Below are 20,496 nucleotides of genomic sequence, written 5' to 3'. Positions count from 1 at the left end.
CCGTAACCGGGCCTCAACTTAAAGAAGTTTGAGGCTGCGTTAGTGTTTCTCAAAGCCTACAGCGGCTAGCGGGTCTGTGTATTTGGTCGAGATAATCCTGAAATGTAAAACCCATCAAATTTTATTCAGTGGCCTTTGTGCCCCGTCATGTGGCCTTGGTGCCCCTAAAAAGCAAAAGAAGGTGAAGGCCAAATGGCCTTGCCCCTAAAATTACAAAATTCCCACCCTGCTAGCAACCACCATAGTGACCAACATCATTACCCTTTCAATCATTATAGCAACAGCTTTATTACCTCCGCCAAGGAGGTTATGTTTTCACCGGGGTCTGTTTGTCTGTGTCTGTTTGTCTGTCTGTCTCTCTGTCTGTCTGTTAGCAAGATAACTCACAAAGTGATAGATGGATTTCGATGAAATTTGATCCGTAAAACCGTCGAGATTCAGGAGCCGTTTATGTTTTTTGCTTAGTAGTGTAATGGCATGGTATGGCCACGTGGTGGCAATCTGAATAGTTTGGGTTCAAATGTACACTGCTCAAAAAAATAAAGGGAACACTGTTCATAGGAGTATAGCATCAAGTCAGTCACACTTGTGAGATATTGATTTGGCCAGTTATGTAACAGAGGTGGTTTGTGAATCAGGTTGACCTGCTTTGATGTCAACAACATTTTCTACAGGTGTACTAGAGGGCCAACTGTGAGACGACCCCCAAAACAGGAATGTTTTTACAGGTGGTGGCACCTGGTAATTTTTCCATCTTCATCCTTCTTGACTGATTTGTCACTACTTTTGCATTTGGATAAGGTCATTGTTACCACTGGTAGCATAAGCCAGTATCTGGAGCCTACAGAGGTTGCACAGGGTAGTCCAACTCCTTCAGATTGGCACACCAATACGTTCCATTGCCAAAATGACTGCTGTGTCTCCCCCTGCAATCTCAAGAGCATGGAATTGATTCCAGGAGACAGGCAATTGCTCTAGGAGAGAAGATCCTTAACCCAGTAGCAGGACCAGTATCTGCTCCTTTGTGCAAGGAGGAACAGTAGAAGCCCTACTAGAGCCTTACAGAATGACCTTTAGCAGGTCACTGGCGTGAATGTCTCTGGCCACACTGCCAGAAACAGACTTCATGAAGGTGGCCTGAGGGCCCGATGGCCTCTAGAGGGACCTGTGCTCCCTGCCCAGCACTGTGGAGCTCAATTGACATTTGCCATAGAATGCAATATTGGCAGGTTTTACACTAGTGCCCTGTACTTTTCACAGATGAGAGCAGGTTCACCCTGAGCATATGTGACAGACATTGAAGGGTCTGGAGATGTCATGGAGAACGTTATGCTGCCTGCAACATCATTCAGCATGACCGGTTTGGTGGTGGGTCAGTAATGGTCTGGGGAGGCATACCCTTGGAGGGATGCACAGAACAGGGCAGTGAACACAGGTCCCTCTAGAGGCTATCGGGCCCTCAGGTCAACCTCATAAAGTCCGTTTCTGACAATGTGGTCTGAGACATTCACACCAGCGGCCTGCTGGAGGTCATTCTGTAGGGCTCTAGCAAAACTCCTACTGTTCCTCCTTGCACAAAGGAGCAGATACTGGTCCTGCTATTGGGTTAACGACCATCTACCACTCTACCCTGCTCTCCTAGAGCAACTGCCTGTCTCCTGTAATCTCTTCCATGCTCTTGAGACTGCAATGGGAGACACGGCAATCTTTTTGGCAATGACGAGTATTGGTGTGCCATTCTGGAGGAGTTGGACTACCCTGTGCAACCTCTGTAGGCTCCAGATACTCGCTTATGCTACCAGTAGTAACACTGACCCTATCCAAATGCAAAACTAGTGAAAAATCAGTCAAGAGGGATGAAGATGGAAAAATTACCAGTTGCCACCACCTGTAAAAACATTCTTGTTTTGTGGGTCGTCTCACAGTTGGCCCTCTAGTACACCTGCAGTAAATTTCGTTGACATCAAAGCGGGTCAACCTGATTCACAACCACCTCTGTTACATAACTGTCCAGATCAATATCACACGAGTGTGACTGACTTGATGCTATACTCCTATGAACCAGTGTTCCCTTTATTTTTTTGAGCAGTGTATGACAACCTAGGAAGAACAATACAGGCGGAGGTCTGCGCTCTGAGTGCTTTTCTAGTTTAGTATTGCAAAAGCCATGTCTACCTAATTAAAATCATTGTAACATTGTACAATTGTTTTTGAATGGTTTTCTAAATAAAATATCTATATGAATATGACTTTTCAGATGAAGTCAACCATTATTGCCTATGAGGACTACACTGAAACTACTCCAGATGAGGATGAAGATTATATTCCTTCCTCTGAAGAATCCAGTTCTTCGGAAGGTTCTTCTGTTATGCCGCCACCCATAATGAAAAGAAAGGCTATTCAGGTGGGCGAGTTAGTTTAGTGAGTCTGTGAGGGTGTGTATGGACATGAAATATTGTTTTTGATTTGTTTTCTAAATGAAATATCTATATGAATGTGACTCTGCAGATGAAGTCCTCCATTCCTGATTATCAAGAATCCAGTTCTTCGGAAGGTTCTTCTGTTATCATTATCAGGAGAGAGGGTGAAGTTTCTTCTATGCCTTTGTCAGCCTTCATGTTAAGAAACAAATCTGATCCTCACGAAGACATAGACTGGGCTTTAAGTGAAACAGAAAAACAGCTCTGTCGGCATTTTTCAAGAATAGAAACTAGAGGCAAACGTGGACGCAAAGTCCCCATACTTCTGACACCAAAGATGGTCAGCTCATTAGAATTACTTGTCAGCTCAAGAGAAAAGTGTGGCATACAGAGGGGCAACCCATACTTTTTTGTTGCCACTCTGTCTACAGTACTTAACATGACGGAAACGGAAATGGACCAGTTGGCTAATTTCCTAGGACATGACCTCGTTGTGCACAGAGAATATTACAGACTACCAGAGGGAACATTGCAACTCGCAAAAATCAGAAAGGTGCTGATGTCTATTGAACAAGGCCGACTAATGGAATTCAAAGGAAAAAATCTCGATGAAATCGAAATTCAACCTCACGGTATGTGTAATACTTTAGCATGCATATTTTGTATGTTTAGACAAGAATGGTCTCCCATTCATGATTTCCTGATATCAAGTTTCATTTTGCAGAGAAAGTTCAGCTGCTAGATGAGGGAATGGAGGATGAACACGAGGACATTGGTGTCCAACCAGCAGGTACATACATACATTTATTCCACTGCTTGGTTGACTTCCCCATTGTCCTGCGTAATTTAGAACATGTGTTAACCGTCTTTTATTTGCGCACCTTTGAAATAGATCCAATTTGTTGGGCGTACTACTTTGTATATTAATTCGCCAAACTTGTTAAGTTTAAATGAACGGTCACATTGCATCCAAGCTGTAAAATACAGATGTTTAGAACATGGTAACATTGTAGCATATGACAGACATGGATTTTAGCTAGTTGGATGACATGTAGGCTAAGTAAAATAGGATTCTGATGAACCTTAGCTTTGAAAAATCACTAAGATATGCCTGCTTGACAAAAGGAGAGATGGTTATGGTTATGGTTATTTAGCAGACGCCTTTGTCCAAAGCGACATACAAATAAATAATAACAATACAAATTAAATTAACAGTGAACAATTACAAAATAGGGAGAATAGCATTATCAATAAAACAATCATTTTAAGCACTAACCTAATGAGAAATAAAACAATTAAATGAGAATAGCAATCAAATAAGTCACTCAATTAATTATATGATAACAATAACTATAGCATGGTATGGCTAAATTTAAGGACAATAGCAAAATAAATGTCAAATTCTATCAATGGACAAATTATAACAAAACAATACTATTATACAAACCATAACACATAACAAACGCTCAGAAGACTAAGTGCATATTAAACAAATATGCCTTAAGTATGACCAAATATGACCCCTCTTAAAAGATCCAAAACTGTTGCTGGAACGGAGAGCACTGGGCAACTCATTCCACCAACACGGAACCACTGAAGAATAGGATCTACACTTTGACCTAGCATGTATGGTTGGTCGACATAACAGACGCTCCTCAGAAGATCGCAATGGGCGGTTGGGAATGTACATCGTGATTGACTGGATCTGCTCCCAGCTACTTCAGTTCTTTAGTGTCCTATAGTCCAGAGTGAGAGATTTAAATGTAATTCTGGCTACTATAGGGAGCCAGTGGAGAGTAACTAGGAGAGGGGTTACATGTGTCCTCTTTGGCTGATTGAAGACCAGTCGTGCTGCAGCATTCTGAATCAACTGTAGTGGTCTTAATACACAAGCAGGTAGGCCAGCTAACAGAGAATTACAGTAGTCCAGCTTGGAGATAACCATTGCCTGTACAAGAAGCTGAGTGGAATCTTGTCAGATAAGGTCTGATCTTCCTAATGTTGTACAGGGTATACAGACATGACTTTGCAATTGAGGCACCATGCTCAGAGAAAGTAAGTTGGTCATCAATTATGACACCCAAGTTGCGTGCCAATCTAGTTGGAGTCAGTGAGAATGAATCAAGCTGGATGTTGATCTGTTGGGGAATAGCTTTTGGAATAGTTTTTGTTGGAAACACCAAGAGCTCAGTTTTTGAAAGATTAAGCTGAAGGTGCTGATCCTTCATCCAGATTGAAATATCCTTCAGGCATGCAGAGATCCGATGGGAAACACTAGAGTCCTCAGGTGGGAAGGATAGGAAAAGTTGAGTGTCGTCCGCATAGCAATGATATTCAAATCCATGAGAGCGAATAATCCCACCTAAAGAAGTGGTGTAAATAGAGAAAAGGAGGGGCCCTAATACTGATCCTTGGACTCCTGTAGTGAGGTCATGAGACTTTGATATCTGTCCCTGCCAAGACACGCTAAAAGAACGCCCTTTAAGGTAAGATTTGAACCAGTCAAGAGCTTTCCCAGAAATTCCCAGTTCATATAGTGTAGAAAGGAGAATGTCATGGTTAACCGTATCAAAGGCTGCAGATAAATCTAACAGAATTAACACTGATGACTGAGCAGAGGACTTAGCTACTCTCAATGCTTCAGTCACAGATAGAAGAGCAGTTTCAGTAGAATGACCACTCTTGAAACCAGGCTGCATAGGGTCTAGTAGGTATTCTGATAGAGGAAGTCACACATTTGCTTGAAGACCACTTTCTCCAAAACCTTTGACAAGAAAGGAAGAAGGTAGACAGGTCTGTAGTTCTTCACATCAGTTGAATTAAGTGTACTTTTCTTCAGTAAATGTGTAATTCTTGCCTGTTTAAAAGAAGGGACTATTCCAGAACTGAGTAAAGTATTAAATACATGTGTGACTGCTAGTATAATAGCGGGTGCTATAGACTGCAGGAGAGTAGACGGGACAGGATCCAAAGGGCATGTTGTAGGACGGCTTCGCTGAAGCAGTTGAGAGACCGCTTCCTCATCAAGAGGAGAGAAAAAGTCCAATGATGGCATCATGCTAACACCAGGCAGAGTCCTTCTTACAGGATCATCAGACTGAGCACTTATCTTAGCAACTTTCTCAGTGAAAAATGTTGCAAAGTCATCTGCTGACAGTGAAGTAGATGATGGCGGTGGTGGAGGAAGTGGAGAGATGGAACTAACGACTGGCCTTTGGCCATAGCAACCATCTATTTCGAACTAGTAACAGCAGTTTGTGCTGCAAGTTGAGAAATTTGTTGATGTGTGGCGGAAAGTAGTAGTTCTACAAACCATAGTTTTAGAGATTAAAACGTTAACATTATAACAGGAAATGAACACAATGCAAGTGGCAACAGTGGAATAAGCTGGTTAATGGACTTCGGGCCGTTTTACCATCTAGAACGTGTATAGTCGAACGGTATGTCGTCCATTACATATCTGTTACATATCGTCCGTTACCAACCCCAAATCAGAAAAAGTTGGAACTTTGTATATTATCACATTCTGTTTTTATTTGCTTTGGTGGTATAGTGGTTAGCATAGTTGCCTTCCAAGCAGTTTCCCGGCCAACGCAGTGCTCCTTATTGGGGCCTACTGGTTAGGGCTTCGGGCTTGTAGCCTGTTCTGTAATATCTGACTAGCCAGCAAATAAATGGGCAAACTGCAACGGCTTCAAACAAGGTTTTCTTTACTTGCATGAATCACGCATGTAACAGGCATAGCATCTGTAAAAACGAAACTTAGTGCGTCACTGACATCAATTCAATTAACTGCATTGTGGGTAATGTTACTGTATTACTGCACTCTTTGTAACAACGCGGTACATCAAATAAGAAAGAAACTATTATGTATTTATGTATCTCGTATTCAAATGATATAACAATCTAAATCCAAACGCAATGTGCTTAACATTAACAACAATACTAAACATGACATTCAATTTGAGTTGCAACATAGCCGAAGGGTTGGCGGTTTGATCCTTGACCATCTACTCTAGAAGCCAGTTCTACTCGCTCACTCGCTCACTCACTGTGCACGGTGCCTAGGTTTTTGGTATGTTGGTTAGGGTTTTTAAGGTTATGGTTAAGTTCACACTCAAAGGGATAAGCCAACCTAGACCATGCCTAGGTTAGTTTAGAGTATTTGGATAATTTGTGATGGGGGGGGGGGGTGGTAAGCATGTAGCGCAAACTAAGATAAGATAGCTGGTTTGTTGCAATACTTTTGTGGGATTGGCCATTTGTCTTGTGTTTGTGACCATTGGTTGACAGATTGGTGGTTAGCTTGCTTCTTTAATAGGTCAAAGGTCCCCACATTTTTTAAGCATCCCCAGGACGAAGTAATGCATCTATGTACCAAGTGTTATGACCAAGGGGTAAGGCCAGAACAAAAAAGGGAGTCAAGGTTGGATTTTTAAAGAAAATATGGATTTATTTACTAAATTCACCAAATAACAACCAAACAAAGAGTGTGAGATGGGACCAAGTCACTTCTCTGGAATGCATGGATGTTGTATGTTTGCAATGTGCCTGAGTGCAGTTGCCTGGGCGTCAGCCGAACTTAGTCCCGCGCACAACATTTAAGGTCAGAAAGCTCTGTTGTGGAGCAACTATGCGGCGGACAAAATCAAAATTTGGCGGACCAATCAAATCAGGCTTTACAATGATGGACAGGTGAGTAACAGCACCTTGTCTGTCACGTCATCTGAGCATGCTTGGAAACAATTGTCACTGAAAACAATTATTTCTGAAAGCTTTGGCCAAAGTTTAGATTTGGGAAAACTCATGGTTTCACTTTCATCAAGGGAAATATGGTCTCTTCTGAAAAATTGCTTGTTTTATGTGAGTGGTGTTTTGTTATTGTGTACTGTAGATGATGTCGGGTCACTTTCAGAGATATCCCTGCAAGATACAGATCAGCGGAGACCCATGTCATTTCCAGAAGGTATGAAAGGAAAATATCAGTGTTTCAGGGCCGTAGCGGGACCTTTTACAGCTCACTCTCTGTTTAGTCACAACATTCCCAACGCCCTATTCTCTGTAGTTGTTAGTCAATATTCTTGAACTAGGCATCTTGAAAGTTTGGAATAAGTCCAAGGAAAATCATATGTTTTACATGTTTATTGTTATTGTGTAGATGTCCGCTTGCTTTCCAATGTATCATTGGAAGATACAGCACAGCTGCAGCATTCAAAAGGTATGAAAGGAAAATATCACTGAATGTGTGAAATGAGAAATATGTGTGCCAGGGCCAAGGCCAGACATTTTACAGCTACAATGCTCACATCTCCTGACCTGTTCAGTCACAACATTTCCAACACCCCTCTGTAGTTAGTGAATATTCTTGATCTAGGTAAGCTAAGCTCATGTTTTACATTTTTATTGTTGTTTTGTAGATGTCGGGTCACTTCCCGATGTATCCTTGCAAGATACAGAACAGCTGGGACCCATGTCATTTCCAAAAGGTAGGAAAGGAAAATATCACTAAAATGTCTGAAAGTACAGTACACTGGTCCTGACGGGTACACTGTCCTACTTGAATGATGTGTAATCTTATATGCCCGCCCTGCCCCCGTGCTGCTATGCATACCTGCAGCCTCTGCCGTGCTGACTCTTTGTGTCTCACTCTGAGCCGCCCTCTGCATGTTCACCAATTTAAAAATATCGCGGAGGAATAATTTAAAGGTGATGGGCTAAATTGCTCTTAAATCCAGATTAGCATGATAACCACACTCTGCAAATCTGAATGTAACTTCTTGTCAGAACACTGTAATTCATGGCTCTTCAATTTAGTTATTTGCTTACTAAAGTAGCCTATTACGTTAATAATTACTTTTAACCCTCTAACTGCCCAAGTCGCAATATTGCGACAAGCGTCATTACTGAATAAAACAGAAGATAGAACCGAGTACAGTGTGATGCAGGCTATAGTTTTGCACAAATTGAAGCAGAAAAAAGAGGAAAAGTGGGTGAGGGTGAGCGTGGAAAGGTGATTGACAGTTCTGGATCCTATCATCTGTTTCGCCTATACTTGCCCTCGATCACTGACTTACGCCCATAGTCATCAAGATAGCTAGTGAACTACAGTATAAAGATGGTTAGAGAAAACAGAGCTAAAAGAGCTCAATACTATCTGGCCAGGTTTTTAAACGGTATATTATAAAAAGAAGTCAACTTTTATAAGGAGAGAGTTAGGCCTATTTCATATGAAGTAACGGGACAAATCTGGTATGCTTTACAAAAATAAATAAGATTTGTCTAATTCATTGCATAATATGGCCATTTATGTGGCGGAAGCTACACCACTTCTATGTGGTCTTGACACGTCTTTGTTACCTTTAGAGATGGGTGACTTCTGAAACGCTATCCTTTTGATCCATGGCAACCTCAGCTGATTTGACGGTCATAGTTTGAGGATTTTCTATAGAGAGCCGAAGTCACGCCCTTCTACTTCCGGGCTATGGGACCTATTTCACGATTTTTTATGCACGGGAGTCAATGGAGAGATAACAATTATTCTTTGGTCCCGTTCGAGTTGGACCGTGCATTTCACATATGATGTGTGGGAATTTAACCCTCTAACCGCCCGGGTTTTTTTGGATTTTTGCATAAAAAATTCAAAAGGCCATGGCTTGAAAGTGGTCAGAGATAAAGTCCTACTGTAAATGTGAAAATCATTGAGTATAAACTAAAGTTTCTAAAGGGAGTAAATTTACTTATCTAATTTGCATATTATGACGTCACAGGATGGCAATAGCGTCAAATTATGCACATTTCAGTAAATACTGATTGTTGAACACATTTGAGCAGTTTTACTTTGATTTTTGTAATTTCTCCGACATAGCAAATAAACAGGACCACAGCCACATGTAAACCAACAATAGTAAACTATTAGTATTATCACAATCCCTATGTTACTATATAATAAAGTAGCCTGTTCAAATCAGTTCCTATCGCGGATGACTTTGTAGTTCTTCAGAGCCCTATTTTTACTAGACCTGCTGTCTGAATCATGATGATAGTGTCTGTAATTGACATGGTAATCACTGGCACCAAGCACACCATGCTTATTTGAACCCTTTGGTCAACATTGCTGCAGGTAAACATTGACGTACACACGCACAGACCCACCTCCATTCACAGACGCATCTTGACTGTCACTGCCAATGAACGACCGATCATAATCTCCAAAAGGCAGATATTCTCCTTCAGAATCAGAGTAGGTGAATGGCAGACCCAAGACTTCATAACACACGACTTTGTTTTTTAACATTTGCCGTTTTTCTGCTTCAATTTGTGCATAGCGATCGCGCATTTCACTTCCGCGTTATAAACAGGAAATGCGTCTTTTTTTTTTGTTTCTCGCGAGTAATACAGGCACTTCCTGAAAACTTTTTTACTTGAATTTGGGCTTGAATCGAAGCTCTGGATGTCTGCCAACTAGTGGTGGAGAGTACAAAGGCGATTTGTCACCCTACTCGGATCTACCGTCTGTTTTAATCAGTGATGTTGCTTGTCGCCGTACGGCGCCTTGGGCGGTTAGAGGGTTAAAAGATAATTTTTCACATTAATAGAGTTCTGTTTTTCGTTAGACTTTAAAAGTTATGTAAGTTTTGTGCGAACCCGTTCAGTGGACTACATCTCTCGTCTCAAACGTCACCAACTAGCAAACGAGAGGCTGGCTAGTTAGCTAGCTATTATGCTAGTTAGCGGTTACATCTTGCTGCCAGCTAGGTCACTTAACAGTAGTGTTTGTACAGTCTATGAATGAAATACAACTTATCTGATGTGTTTAATCCTCTGACTCATGATATTTTCATCGGCAAGGGGGAAGCTCAAATAAGACCTCTTACTGGCGCCCGTGGCTGTGAATTGGTCTGACGTCCCTGACGCGACTCCTGTGTTTGTAGCAGGTTTGTAGTCGTTGGAAACACGATCTTTCACAATGTTGTAATTCACTAGTTACGACATACTTTTCAAATGTCTTTACATGAAAAATTGTCATTAAAATTGACAAACATCATATTGGTAATTCAAGGCACAAGACAATCGGGACCAGAAAATAATTTATATTTCTCCATTGACTGCCATTAAAAAAAAATCCAAAGATAGGTCCCATGGAGGCAAACGGAAGGGGCGGGACTTCGGCTCTCTATTGGTCTGCCCCTTGGATTTTTTGTTCTGATCACTGTGTTTCAATATTTTCATTTACCCTCTTAAACGCTATCCTCTGTAATGATGAAAGGAACCCCCACAGCTTTAGGGTGTATGCTGTTGCTTACTGTAGCGTTCTTGGCTGCAGTCTTGAAATTTGTTGGTATGGTGATTGTAATAGTTATTTTTTCTGAATGTGCCTCCGAAAGCCATGAGCCCTCACTCAGTGGTAATGTATGTTTGCAATTTTTTTTTTTTTTTTTACAGAGAAGCCACGTCACACTTCAAGTCCTAAAGGTATGGAAGGAAAATAAATTAATTGAATAGTAATGTGTAGTAGTGTGAAAATGAAAAATGTGTGTCCTTGAAGAATGGAAATCTTTCTTGCACTATGCATAACTTTTTCTTGCCCCAAACAAACTTTCATGGCAATTGTCTTGTGCTCCTGGTAGAAAACAGGCTATATTATCCATAAGTTTATCATGCTGTTATGAGGCTGATAGTTTCATTACTTAATGATTGCTAGCTCCAGCCTAGCATGGATCATTGAATCGGATTAGACCATTAGCATCTCGCCTGCTAGCATCATGTTTAAAAGTGACTAAGATTTCCGATAATTCTCCTATTTAAAGGAACACTTCACAGTTTTTTCATATTAAACTACGTTATTCGCATCTTAGTGTCCAAAATGTTCCATCTTAGTCTTATCTGACCATAAAACCTTTTTCCACATGCTAGCAGAATATTCCAAATGTGTTTTTGCACCGAAGTCCAAGCGCTACGTCTGTCCTTTTTGTATCTAAATCTGAGTTTAAAGCATAAAATGCAACCTTTTAAGATAAACTGTATTGCTGTTTTCGGGTCGAATGGCCTTTTTAATGGTAGTGCTAGGGACACTGAAAATGACCCTGATGAAGGGGTAAGCCGAAACGTTGGTCAATAAAAATCTTGAAGTTCCGAGTGTGCCACGACACTTTTGTTTGAATAGTGTTAGGGACACTACAATGATCAAAATTGCCATTTTTAATACACTAAGAAGGCTCGACACAACATGACACCTTGTTTGAAGTATCACCAGGGTCTCTACACGTGACCTAGAGCATTGAGATCATTGTTTGTGTACACAGAGTTTACTGAAAAGAAAGTTCGCTGCCATTTTGCCAAAACCTCTACTTCAAACATCAACAGAAGTAATTTGATCCCACCATGCTTAGTGAACCTTTAATATGACTTTTTTTGGAATCAAGTTTTGTTCATCTCTCTCTCTTTCTCTCTCGACAGCTCACTTTGTTCCAAAGAGAAAATGGGAGACGAAGGAAGTGGAAGCAATAGAAAAGCACTTGAGTACTTTTCTTAAATCTTTACGTGTCCCAGGAAAACTAGACTGTGTTAGATGCTTAGAAGCAGAGCCCACAGCTTTAAAAAACAGAAACTGGCAGGCTATCAAATTTTTTGTGCATAATCGAATTGTTTCCCTCAAAAGAAAACTGTAATTCTTGAATTTCCTGTAATCAGTTTGGAGTGAATAATAGTAGAGAGAAAAAGTAATGCAGAGAGAAGCCATTCTAGGCATCTCATGAGAGTGTTCGTAACGTAAGCTATGGGTACAGTTTATAGCATATGATTTTTTTTTTTCTTTTTAAATCTATCAGTTGGTACCCACAACTGATGTTTTATCCTACCTCACCTTAATTGGTTCTCACAAGTGACATTTTTATTTTGCCTCAAGTATTTTGCAGTAGCTGAGTGTATTCCGTGTCGTCTTAAGTTCCTTTGTATGGTCTTCACAACGGATGTTTTATTCTACCTCAGCTTGCTATGCATTGTCCTATTGAAGTTATGTGTGTCTGTGTGTAGGACAGAAGTAATTGTTTCCCTCAAAAGAAAACTGTAATTCCTGCCATTCCTGTAATGATCTTGGAGTGAATAAAGGCAGAAGTTGAGAAGTCAAAGCGAGTATATTACAGTGTTGTAATACTGTTTAGGGTATGAAGTATAAAGTAAATCCTAATGAAAAACACATACAAAAAGTCTGAAGCACATCATCATACATGTGGCCACACAAGAAAGATGAAGGTGGAGGTCTGCAATGGGTGTCTATGATCTGTCCACTTCTCACCTCTCTTAGGTCGTCAGGTGAGGCTTGTCACATTTTATATTATTTGTATATGTGCACTGGTGCACTGTCATGTTGGAATAGGAAGGGGCCATCCCCGAGCTGGGCTTGGTCCCTTAGTTCCAGTAAAAGCAACTCTGAATGCTTCAGCATTAACCAATGGATTTTGTTCAATTCCATGCTCCCGACTTTGTGAGAACAGTTTGGATGGCCACTTCCCGTTCCAACATGACTGTGCACCAGTGCGCAAAGCAAGGTCCGTAAAGACATGGATCTCAGAGTTTGGTGTGGATGAACTTGACTGGCCTGCACAGAGTCCTGACCTCAACCCGATAGAATACCTTTGGGATGAATTAGAGCGGAAAATGAGAGCCATCTCAGTCCAACATCAGTGTGTGAACTCACAAATCCGCTTCTGGAAGCATGGCCAAAAAATCCCATAATCACAACACTCCTAAATCTCATAGAACGCCTTCCCAGAACAGTTGAAGCTGTTATAGCTGCAAAGGGTGGACCAACATCATATTAAGCCCTGTCGATTAAGAATAAGATGTCATTTAAGTCATTAGGGGGGTCAAGGCAAGTGACCCAATATTGGCAATATAGTATACAAACTCATACTGTGCAACAATTTGATGTACCATGTCACGGAGCAGCATTGTGATACTATACATTCTTTGGCATCAGAGACATGCAGGAAACAATACATGTAAAACTTTCTATGACAGGGAGGGAATAGGGGGGAGATGCTGTCAATCAGGCACCCCAGCTTTGATTGAGAATTGCTGTAGGCTTGAGTTATTGTCAAAAATGGAGCTCTGGAGAACTAGTCACCCACGATAGGAACTGCTTTGACGGGGCTACATTATTGTATAATAACATTGGGTTTGTGGTTATTGTAATAGTTTACTATTGTTGATTTACATGTGACTGTTTTCCTGTTTGTTTGATATGTTGGTGAAATTACAAAAAAACAAAGTAAACTTGCACAAATATGTTCAACAACCAGTATTTACTGAAAGGCAAAGGTTCAAAAAACACACACTTTTCGTCCCTACGATGATGCAAATTGTTCTGGTTGCACAGGATACCTATAATGAGGGAAAGAAAACTCACAAAAGGAACATTTCAAGCACATTATTGTACGTGTGGCCGCACAAGCACAATGATCGTGAGGGTCTGCAGTGGGTGTCCATGATCTGTCTTGTTTTTCTAGGCTTATCAATAGATTTGCTTCAAATTTCAGATGTGTCCCCACCTCTCCCAAAATCTTGACTGTGTGTGTGTGTGTCATTATGATAATGAGATTGGTCCCCATCATGTATAAGGTCCCCATGTATGTTGTATTTTATCAGAGTAGGTGTGTTTATGTAAATGAGGTCCCCACTCATCACAATATCTTGGCGTATTTTGCTGGTCCCCAAATGTGGCTGTAAATTCAGGTCAGGAAACTTTTTGCGAGTGTATCACTAATTTGAGGTGACCTGTCTGTTTGATCATTTTAAACAAACTTGCCTGATTTTTTTCAGGCCTGTAGCACCTCTGGAAACAGTGGTTCCCATATAGCACCTATTTTGACAGGTGTCCCCACTAAGTAATAAAAACCAGTATGTGTGTGTGTGTGTGTGTGTGTGTGTGTGTGTGTGTCTGTGTGTGTGTGTGTGTGTGTGTGTGTGTGTGTGTGTGTGTGTGTGTGTGAGTATGTGTGTGTGTGTGTGTGTGTGTGTGTGTGTGTGTGTGTGTGTGCATGTGTGTTTGTGTGAGTATGTGTGTGTGTGTGTGTGTGTGTGTGTGTGTGTGTGTGTGTGTGTGAGTATGTGTGTGTGTGTGTGTGTGTGTGTGTGTGTGTGTGCATGTGTGTTTGTGTGAGTATGTGTGTGTATGTGTGTGTGTGTGTGTGTGTGTGTGTGTGTGTGTGTGTGTGTGTGTGTGTGTGTGCGTGTGCGTGTGCGCGTGTGTTTGTGTGAGTATGTGTGTGTGTGTGTGTGTGTGTGTGTGTGTGTGTGTGTGTGCATGTGCTTGTTGGGTAAAGGTGGGGCTGGAAAGGCGTAGGGATCTTCTCACAGCCAATACCAGCAGAGGCATCAAACAGCTTTGGCCTTGGACGCCTCCCAAGAAGAAAGTGCGCACACATATCATGTTTCTTCTTGCCATTTGTTACGAAAGCACCTGGGGCTATGCTTTTTCTCCAGGTAGCGCAGGGTCATGGAGGCTGCACACACACACACACACACACACACAGACACACAGACAGACACAGACACACATACACACTCACATGCACACACACACACACACACACACACACACACACACACACACACACACACACACACACACACACACAAGCACGCCATTTGCAAGTCTGCAAACAATTAAGGGACGGAGCTGAGCATGAAAATCATCTCTTCCTCCTCTTCTCCCTCTTGCTCTTCTTCACTTCTGTCTGTTTCTCTTTCTCTTTATTTCTGTCTCACTGTGCTTTTGTTCTCTCATGTCTCATCCGATCTCATCCATCACAGACGGTGGCCTCTGAGCTCACACATTTGGACACGCTACTGCCCCCCCCCCCCCCCCCTCGCTTCCTCACCCTCCAGATGCCCCCTGCTGACCATCGCCCCCCCCCCCCCCCTCCCCCCATCCTCTGGTTCTATTAAGGACGGGCTCCTCTGCCAATCACCTGAAGTTGTCAACACAGCACCCAGCCAGAGAGCAACAGCCCCAGGCCCGGCAACACCCCCCCCCCCCCCCACACACACACACACTCTCTCTTTCTGCTCTCCCTATCCCTCCTCTCCCTCTCTCACTCTATGTCCTCTCTCTCTCCCTTTCCCTCTCTCTCTCTCTCACTCTACCTCCTCTCTCTCTCCCTTTCCCTCTCTCTCCCTCCCCTTTTCATACAGAGTGCCTGCATTAGGCCTCTGTCCATATATCTCAGTGTTGGCTCGGTGCCTGAGTGACTTCCTCCATGTAACACATGTGCTGTTTGTTTTATGGTCTCCGCTTTGACTGGTCACTTGTGTCCAGAGGATGTCATGAGAAACACGCGTCCACTCACGTATTGCAATAATCGCACGGGCAGCAACATTTCAGCCCGTCGTCACAGCGGAATGATATACAACCATAACATTCAGCATAGAGAAAGGGAGCCTTTTTGGTTTTGGCTGGAACCAATGAAAAATGTAACTCTTTTCTGGAGGTTCTCAACAGATGCGCTTCCAGACGGACTTCCAGAACATGTGCTTTTGATAGAACGTTCCCCCAGTAGTCAGGTAGGAATCCCGTGCTCTCTTGCCTCCCTGGAAGGATCAGTCCACGGGCCCCGCTGTGGCCCAGGGCTGTGTGGAGGATGAGTCACGGGAGGCTGAGAGTTGCGCATCGAAGCGAATGATCCGGTGAGTGATCTGGCTGCTCTGAGCGCACCCCAGGTAAGCGTGAACAGTGACGAGCAGGTGAGTGAGTCAGAGTAGCGGGCGGGTCGCCATGGCGTGGCACCTGTGAGGAGGCGGTTGTGTGTGTGGAGGTGGTATTCCACGTATTTTGTGGATTAGTCACAAACCTGGGCGAATACCTGGGCGAAATGGAGTAATAGGTAAACCTCCTAAAACCATTGGACCGTTAGGGCCTGGGAGAGAGTCTCACCTACTCTGAGGGAAATGCCCCTGGGGGGGTTTGCGAGTGGCGTGTTGTGGGGGCGGTGGTGTCACTGGTGCAGGGTGAGAGGGAACATGTAAGCGAGCACGTGGCTTCACGCCAGGGCCGGCCGCAGGTTATTTTAACAGGAGGCGAGTCGAATGTCAAACAGCCGTCCATTTCCTCTCCTCATCTGACCCAGTTATTAAAATGTCTCCGGACACTGTTACGCCCAAATGTCACCACTTTCTCATCTCTATCTCCGACCATATACACCTCCGCCTACCCACCCCCCCCCCCCCCCCGTTTCCTTCCCTCTGATATAACTATATTGGTGTTTTGATGAGTAAATAAAACTTTTATGTCAATGTTCGTTCTTTCTTTCTTCTGTCCTTTCTTTCTTTCTTTTTGTCCCTTTACTACTCTGTCAGGCATACTCTGCCTCACACACTTCCACAGTTATGTGAATATTTTCACTCAATCTCTCCTTTTTTCCTTCTTTCAATATCTATCTCCTTCTCTCTGTGTAAAGTTACTCTTTTTCTTCTTTTTCTTCTTCTTCGACAGAGGAGAGGAACTCGCCGCTAGCTGGGGACGTGTTGAAACATGCCTGTTAGGAAAGGGGGTGGGGGTTGGGGGGGGGGGTGTTAGAGGGGAGCAGGGAGGGAGGGGATCAAGAAGGGAAATCATGGGTATTAAATAGGACAGGCATCTCAATGGAAAAAAACAAATTCCTTTATCCACTCACATATACAGCGAGTCGCTCGCCGCCCACCGCTGGCTGCCTCAAAAGCTGAAATTATTTTTACTGGTTATTTTCCCTCTAATCGCTGAATTATATAAACATTACATGGTCTTTTGTCACACACACACACACACACACACACACACACACACACACACACACACACACACACACACACACACTTGTCGTTTGCAGTCTGAATGGGGCTTTACTCTTTACTCTTTCTCTTGTCTCCTGTCTTTCACCCTTTTTCTCCTTCCTCCCTCTAAAAGGGTTTATTGTCCTAAAGTCAATTGTGTTTTGATTTGCAGAGTTGAGTGCTGTGTTTACATTCGTGGTGCATGTGTAAGCGTGGGGGCTGGATGCCTGTTTGAGGGGAAAATATCTTAAAATAACATGGTTTTAGGTGTAGACATCCTCCTCTGCAGTTTGAAGGTCACAAGATCACATCCTGCAGGTGTGTGACTGTGTGTGTGACTGTGTGTGTGTGTGTGTGTGTGTGTGTGTGTGTGTGTGTGTGTGTGTGTGTGTGTGTGTGTGTCTCACTAATAGTATGTTTTCTACAAGAAAAACTATAGTGTGATTTATCCTCTGACATACAGTACCCTCAATCTAAAGGCACACAAGCATGGCGTATAGTGTGGGTATGCATGCACACGTTTGAGTTTCAGATAAACTACCATCACTTTCTGAACTAGAATTCTCACAAGACGACAAAACTCTCAGTGTAAGCTAAACATTACTCAAGAGATAGAATCTCTAGACCACCCCCTCCCCAAATACACACACACACACACACACACACACACACACACACACACACACACACACACACACACACACACACACTTGCATATGCACACTTGCTAACATGTCCACCCAGACACATTCACCCCCCACACATACACCTATAAACCAATACAAATATGCCATTACAGCTTGCCGCATTGATATGGCTGTTGGTGAATTCTCACCACTCAACTATCAAACCTCTATGAAACTGTCAAAACGTTGTGTAGTTTCTATGTGCATGCAAAACAACTATATATTATGAGACCTCATTACTTTCTAATGAAACTAAAAAACGTTTAGAACCAGTCAACTAAGCCTAAAAACTCTCCTCAATGTTCTCTTTGTCTTTGAGAGTCCTGGGTAGAGGTCCTGAAAATACCAAAGGGTGTCCTTGCGCAAATAGATTGTTGTTGAGGTTATGGCTTTGCCTGTTGGTGATGTAAGCATCTCCTGTTATGTGAGAAGGCCACCTCTCCTCATCTGACAGTAGCGGGGTGGCTGTCTTTGAGTGCTGAGCTGGGTGGGAGTTTGGCTGGAGCTTGACTTTCAGGAACAACTTGCCAGTAGAAGAAGTCATTTAGACCTCTCTCTGCCTGCCCAGCATGTCCTTCTCCCCAGCACCCTCCTGACCTCCAGGGGGCGCCACATGCTACTGTCCACTTAGGACTCAAACAGATTTTGAACCCATCATGAGGAGTCAGTTCCGTGGAGCCAGCGACAGTAAGCGACAGTACGCGACAATAGCGGGCAAGATGGCGGCGAAAAATGTCAAAATAAAGGTACACACGAACGATCAGATAAAGTAGGTCAATATTCGTTTTTGAGAGTATTTCAACGGTTTGCACGAAATGTATGCATGTTGCTGCAACGTAGCCTGTTTAACCACGTGTAAATGTTGTAATTGTAGCAGTTGTAGTGTAGAGTTTTAACGCTAACGTGCTTGAAATTAAACGGAAGTGACCTCACGCAACACCTTTCTCAATGCAAAGCCAGACGAACGTCTCCATCCCCTGATATAGGCAGAAAATGTCTAATAAGGGAATAAGTAGAACGGCTCTGATATAAGTTACTGACTGCTAACAGAGAGTGGAAAAAACAAACATATAAGAAAGGGATAATAATGTATTAAACATTGATGTTAAGTAGGCTAAATGCTGTATATGATTATCATGCAAGAAAATAATTGTGGAAGGATGACCTTTTCCATAAACATCACCTAAAATAACCCCATTGTCAAAAAAACCCCTCAAACTTATCAGTTAAAATGTTTACAACCAATAATGTCAACTTGTACGTTTTCACATGTAGGCATAAATATGACATAAATTACATGTATGAAATATGTTAATCGCCCCACCCCGACAGTCATCACTGTATCAAATCACATACAAGGCATGTCAGGAAACACCCTTTAAGGAAAAACGGATATCAAATACCTTTGAAAGTACCAGGCTATGTAAATCCGTACCAACTTAAATACTTTAAGCCTGTCACTGACACATAGGCCTACTGTTGAATTTCAAATTGTGCTGCTGTGAAAACAAGTTGTGCATATTTGAAAGGGGGGTAAAATTAAATCCTTATGACAGAATATAGGCCTACATTAGCCTAATATTTATACCAAGTTTGCTTTTAGGTACAAGGCATCAAGTCTGTACTGAGTCATGTGCACATAGCCTACTGCTGAACTTCAAATTGTGTGGCTGTGAAAAAACTAAATTGTGCATATGTCAAAGGGGGGTGAAATGTAATCCTTATAATGTGTACTTTCAGGATATATATATAAATGTTTATACCAAATTCGCCTTTGTAGGTACCAGGCCATAGTGTACCGAGTCACTAAGCGTTACGTTGACACACTTTTGAACTTCAAATTGTGTGGCTGTGAAAACAATAAGTTGTGCATATGTAAAAGGGGGGTGAAATGGAATCTGTAGAAGGTCTACTTTCAGAAAATACTGTATATAGATGTTTATACCAAATTCGCCTTTGTGGGTACCAGGCCATACTAAGCGTGTACCGAGTCACATAATAGGCCTGCCATTGACATACACTGTTGAACTTCAAATTGTGTGGCTGTGAAAACAATAAGTTGTGCATATGTAAAAGGGGGGTGAAATGGAATCCTTAGAAGGTCTACTTTCAGAGAATATATAGATGTTTAAACCAAATTCGCCTTTGTGGGTACCAGGCCATACCAAGCGTGTACTGTACCGAGTCATATACTAAGCATTACTTTGACACACACTGTTGAAATTCAAATTGTGTGGCTGTGAAATCAATAAGTTGTGCTTGTGTAAAAGGGGGGTGAAATGGAATCCTTGGAAGGTCTACTTTCAGAAAATATATAGATGTTTATACCAAATTCGCCTTTGTGGGTACCAGGCCATACTAGGCGTGTACCGAGTCACATACAGTAATAGGCCTGCCATTGACACACACTGTTGAACTTCAAATTGTGTGGCTGTGAAAACAATAACTTGTGCATATGTAAAAGGGGGGTGAAATGGAATCCTTTGAAGGTCTACTTTCAGAAAATATATAGATGTTTATACCAAATTCGCCTCTGTGGGTACCAGGCCATACCAGGGGTGTACCGAGTCACATAATAGGCC

At 42.3% G+C, this 20,496-nt stretch overlaps 1 protein-coding gene across 1 annotated transcript in view; it reads left to right on the top strand.

The window, feature by feature from the left end:
* LOC134075834 (uncharacterized) overlaps nt 1-20,496 on the top strand; it is a 62,373-nt gene that overhangs the window by 21,353 nt on the left and 20,524 nt on the right. Inside the window, exons 12-15 of the mRNA XM_062530894.1 lie at nt 2,258-2,404; nt 2,509-2,584; nt 2,852-3,052; nt 3,145-3,210. Of these exons, the coding sequence (XP_062386878.1) occupies nt 2,258-2,404; nt 2,509-2,584; nt 2,852-3,052; nt 3,145-3,210 (490 nt within the window). The remainder of the gene's footprint in view (nt 1-2,257; nt 2,405-2,508; nt 2,585-2,851; nt 3,053-3,144; nt 3,211-20,496) is intronic.

Source organism: Sardina pilchardus, chromosome 3, assembly GCF_963854185.1.
Source record: "Sardina pilchardus chromosome 3, fSarPil1.1, whole genome shotgun sequence".
Classification (NCBI taxonomy): Eukaryota; Metazoa; Chordata; class Actinopteri; order Clupeiformes; family Clupeidae; genus Sardina; species Sardina pilchardus.
This window is presented reverse-complemented; position numbering and strand designations above follow the sequence as displayed.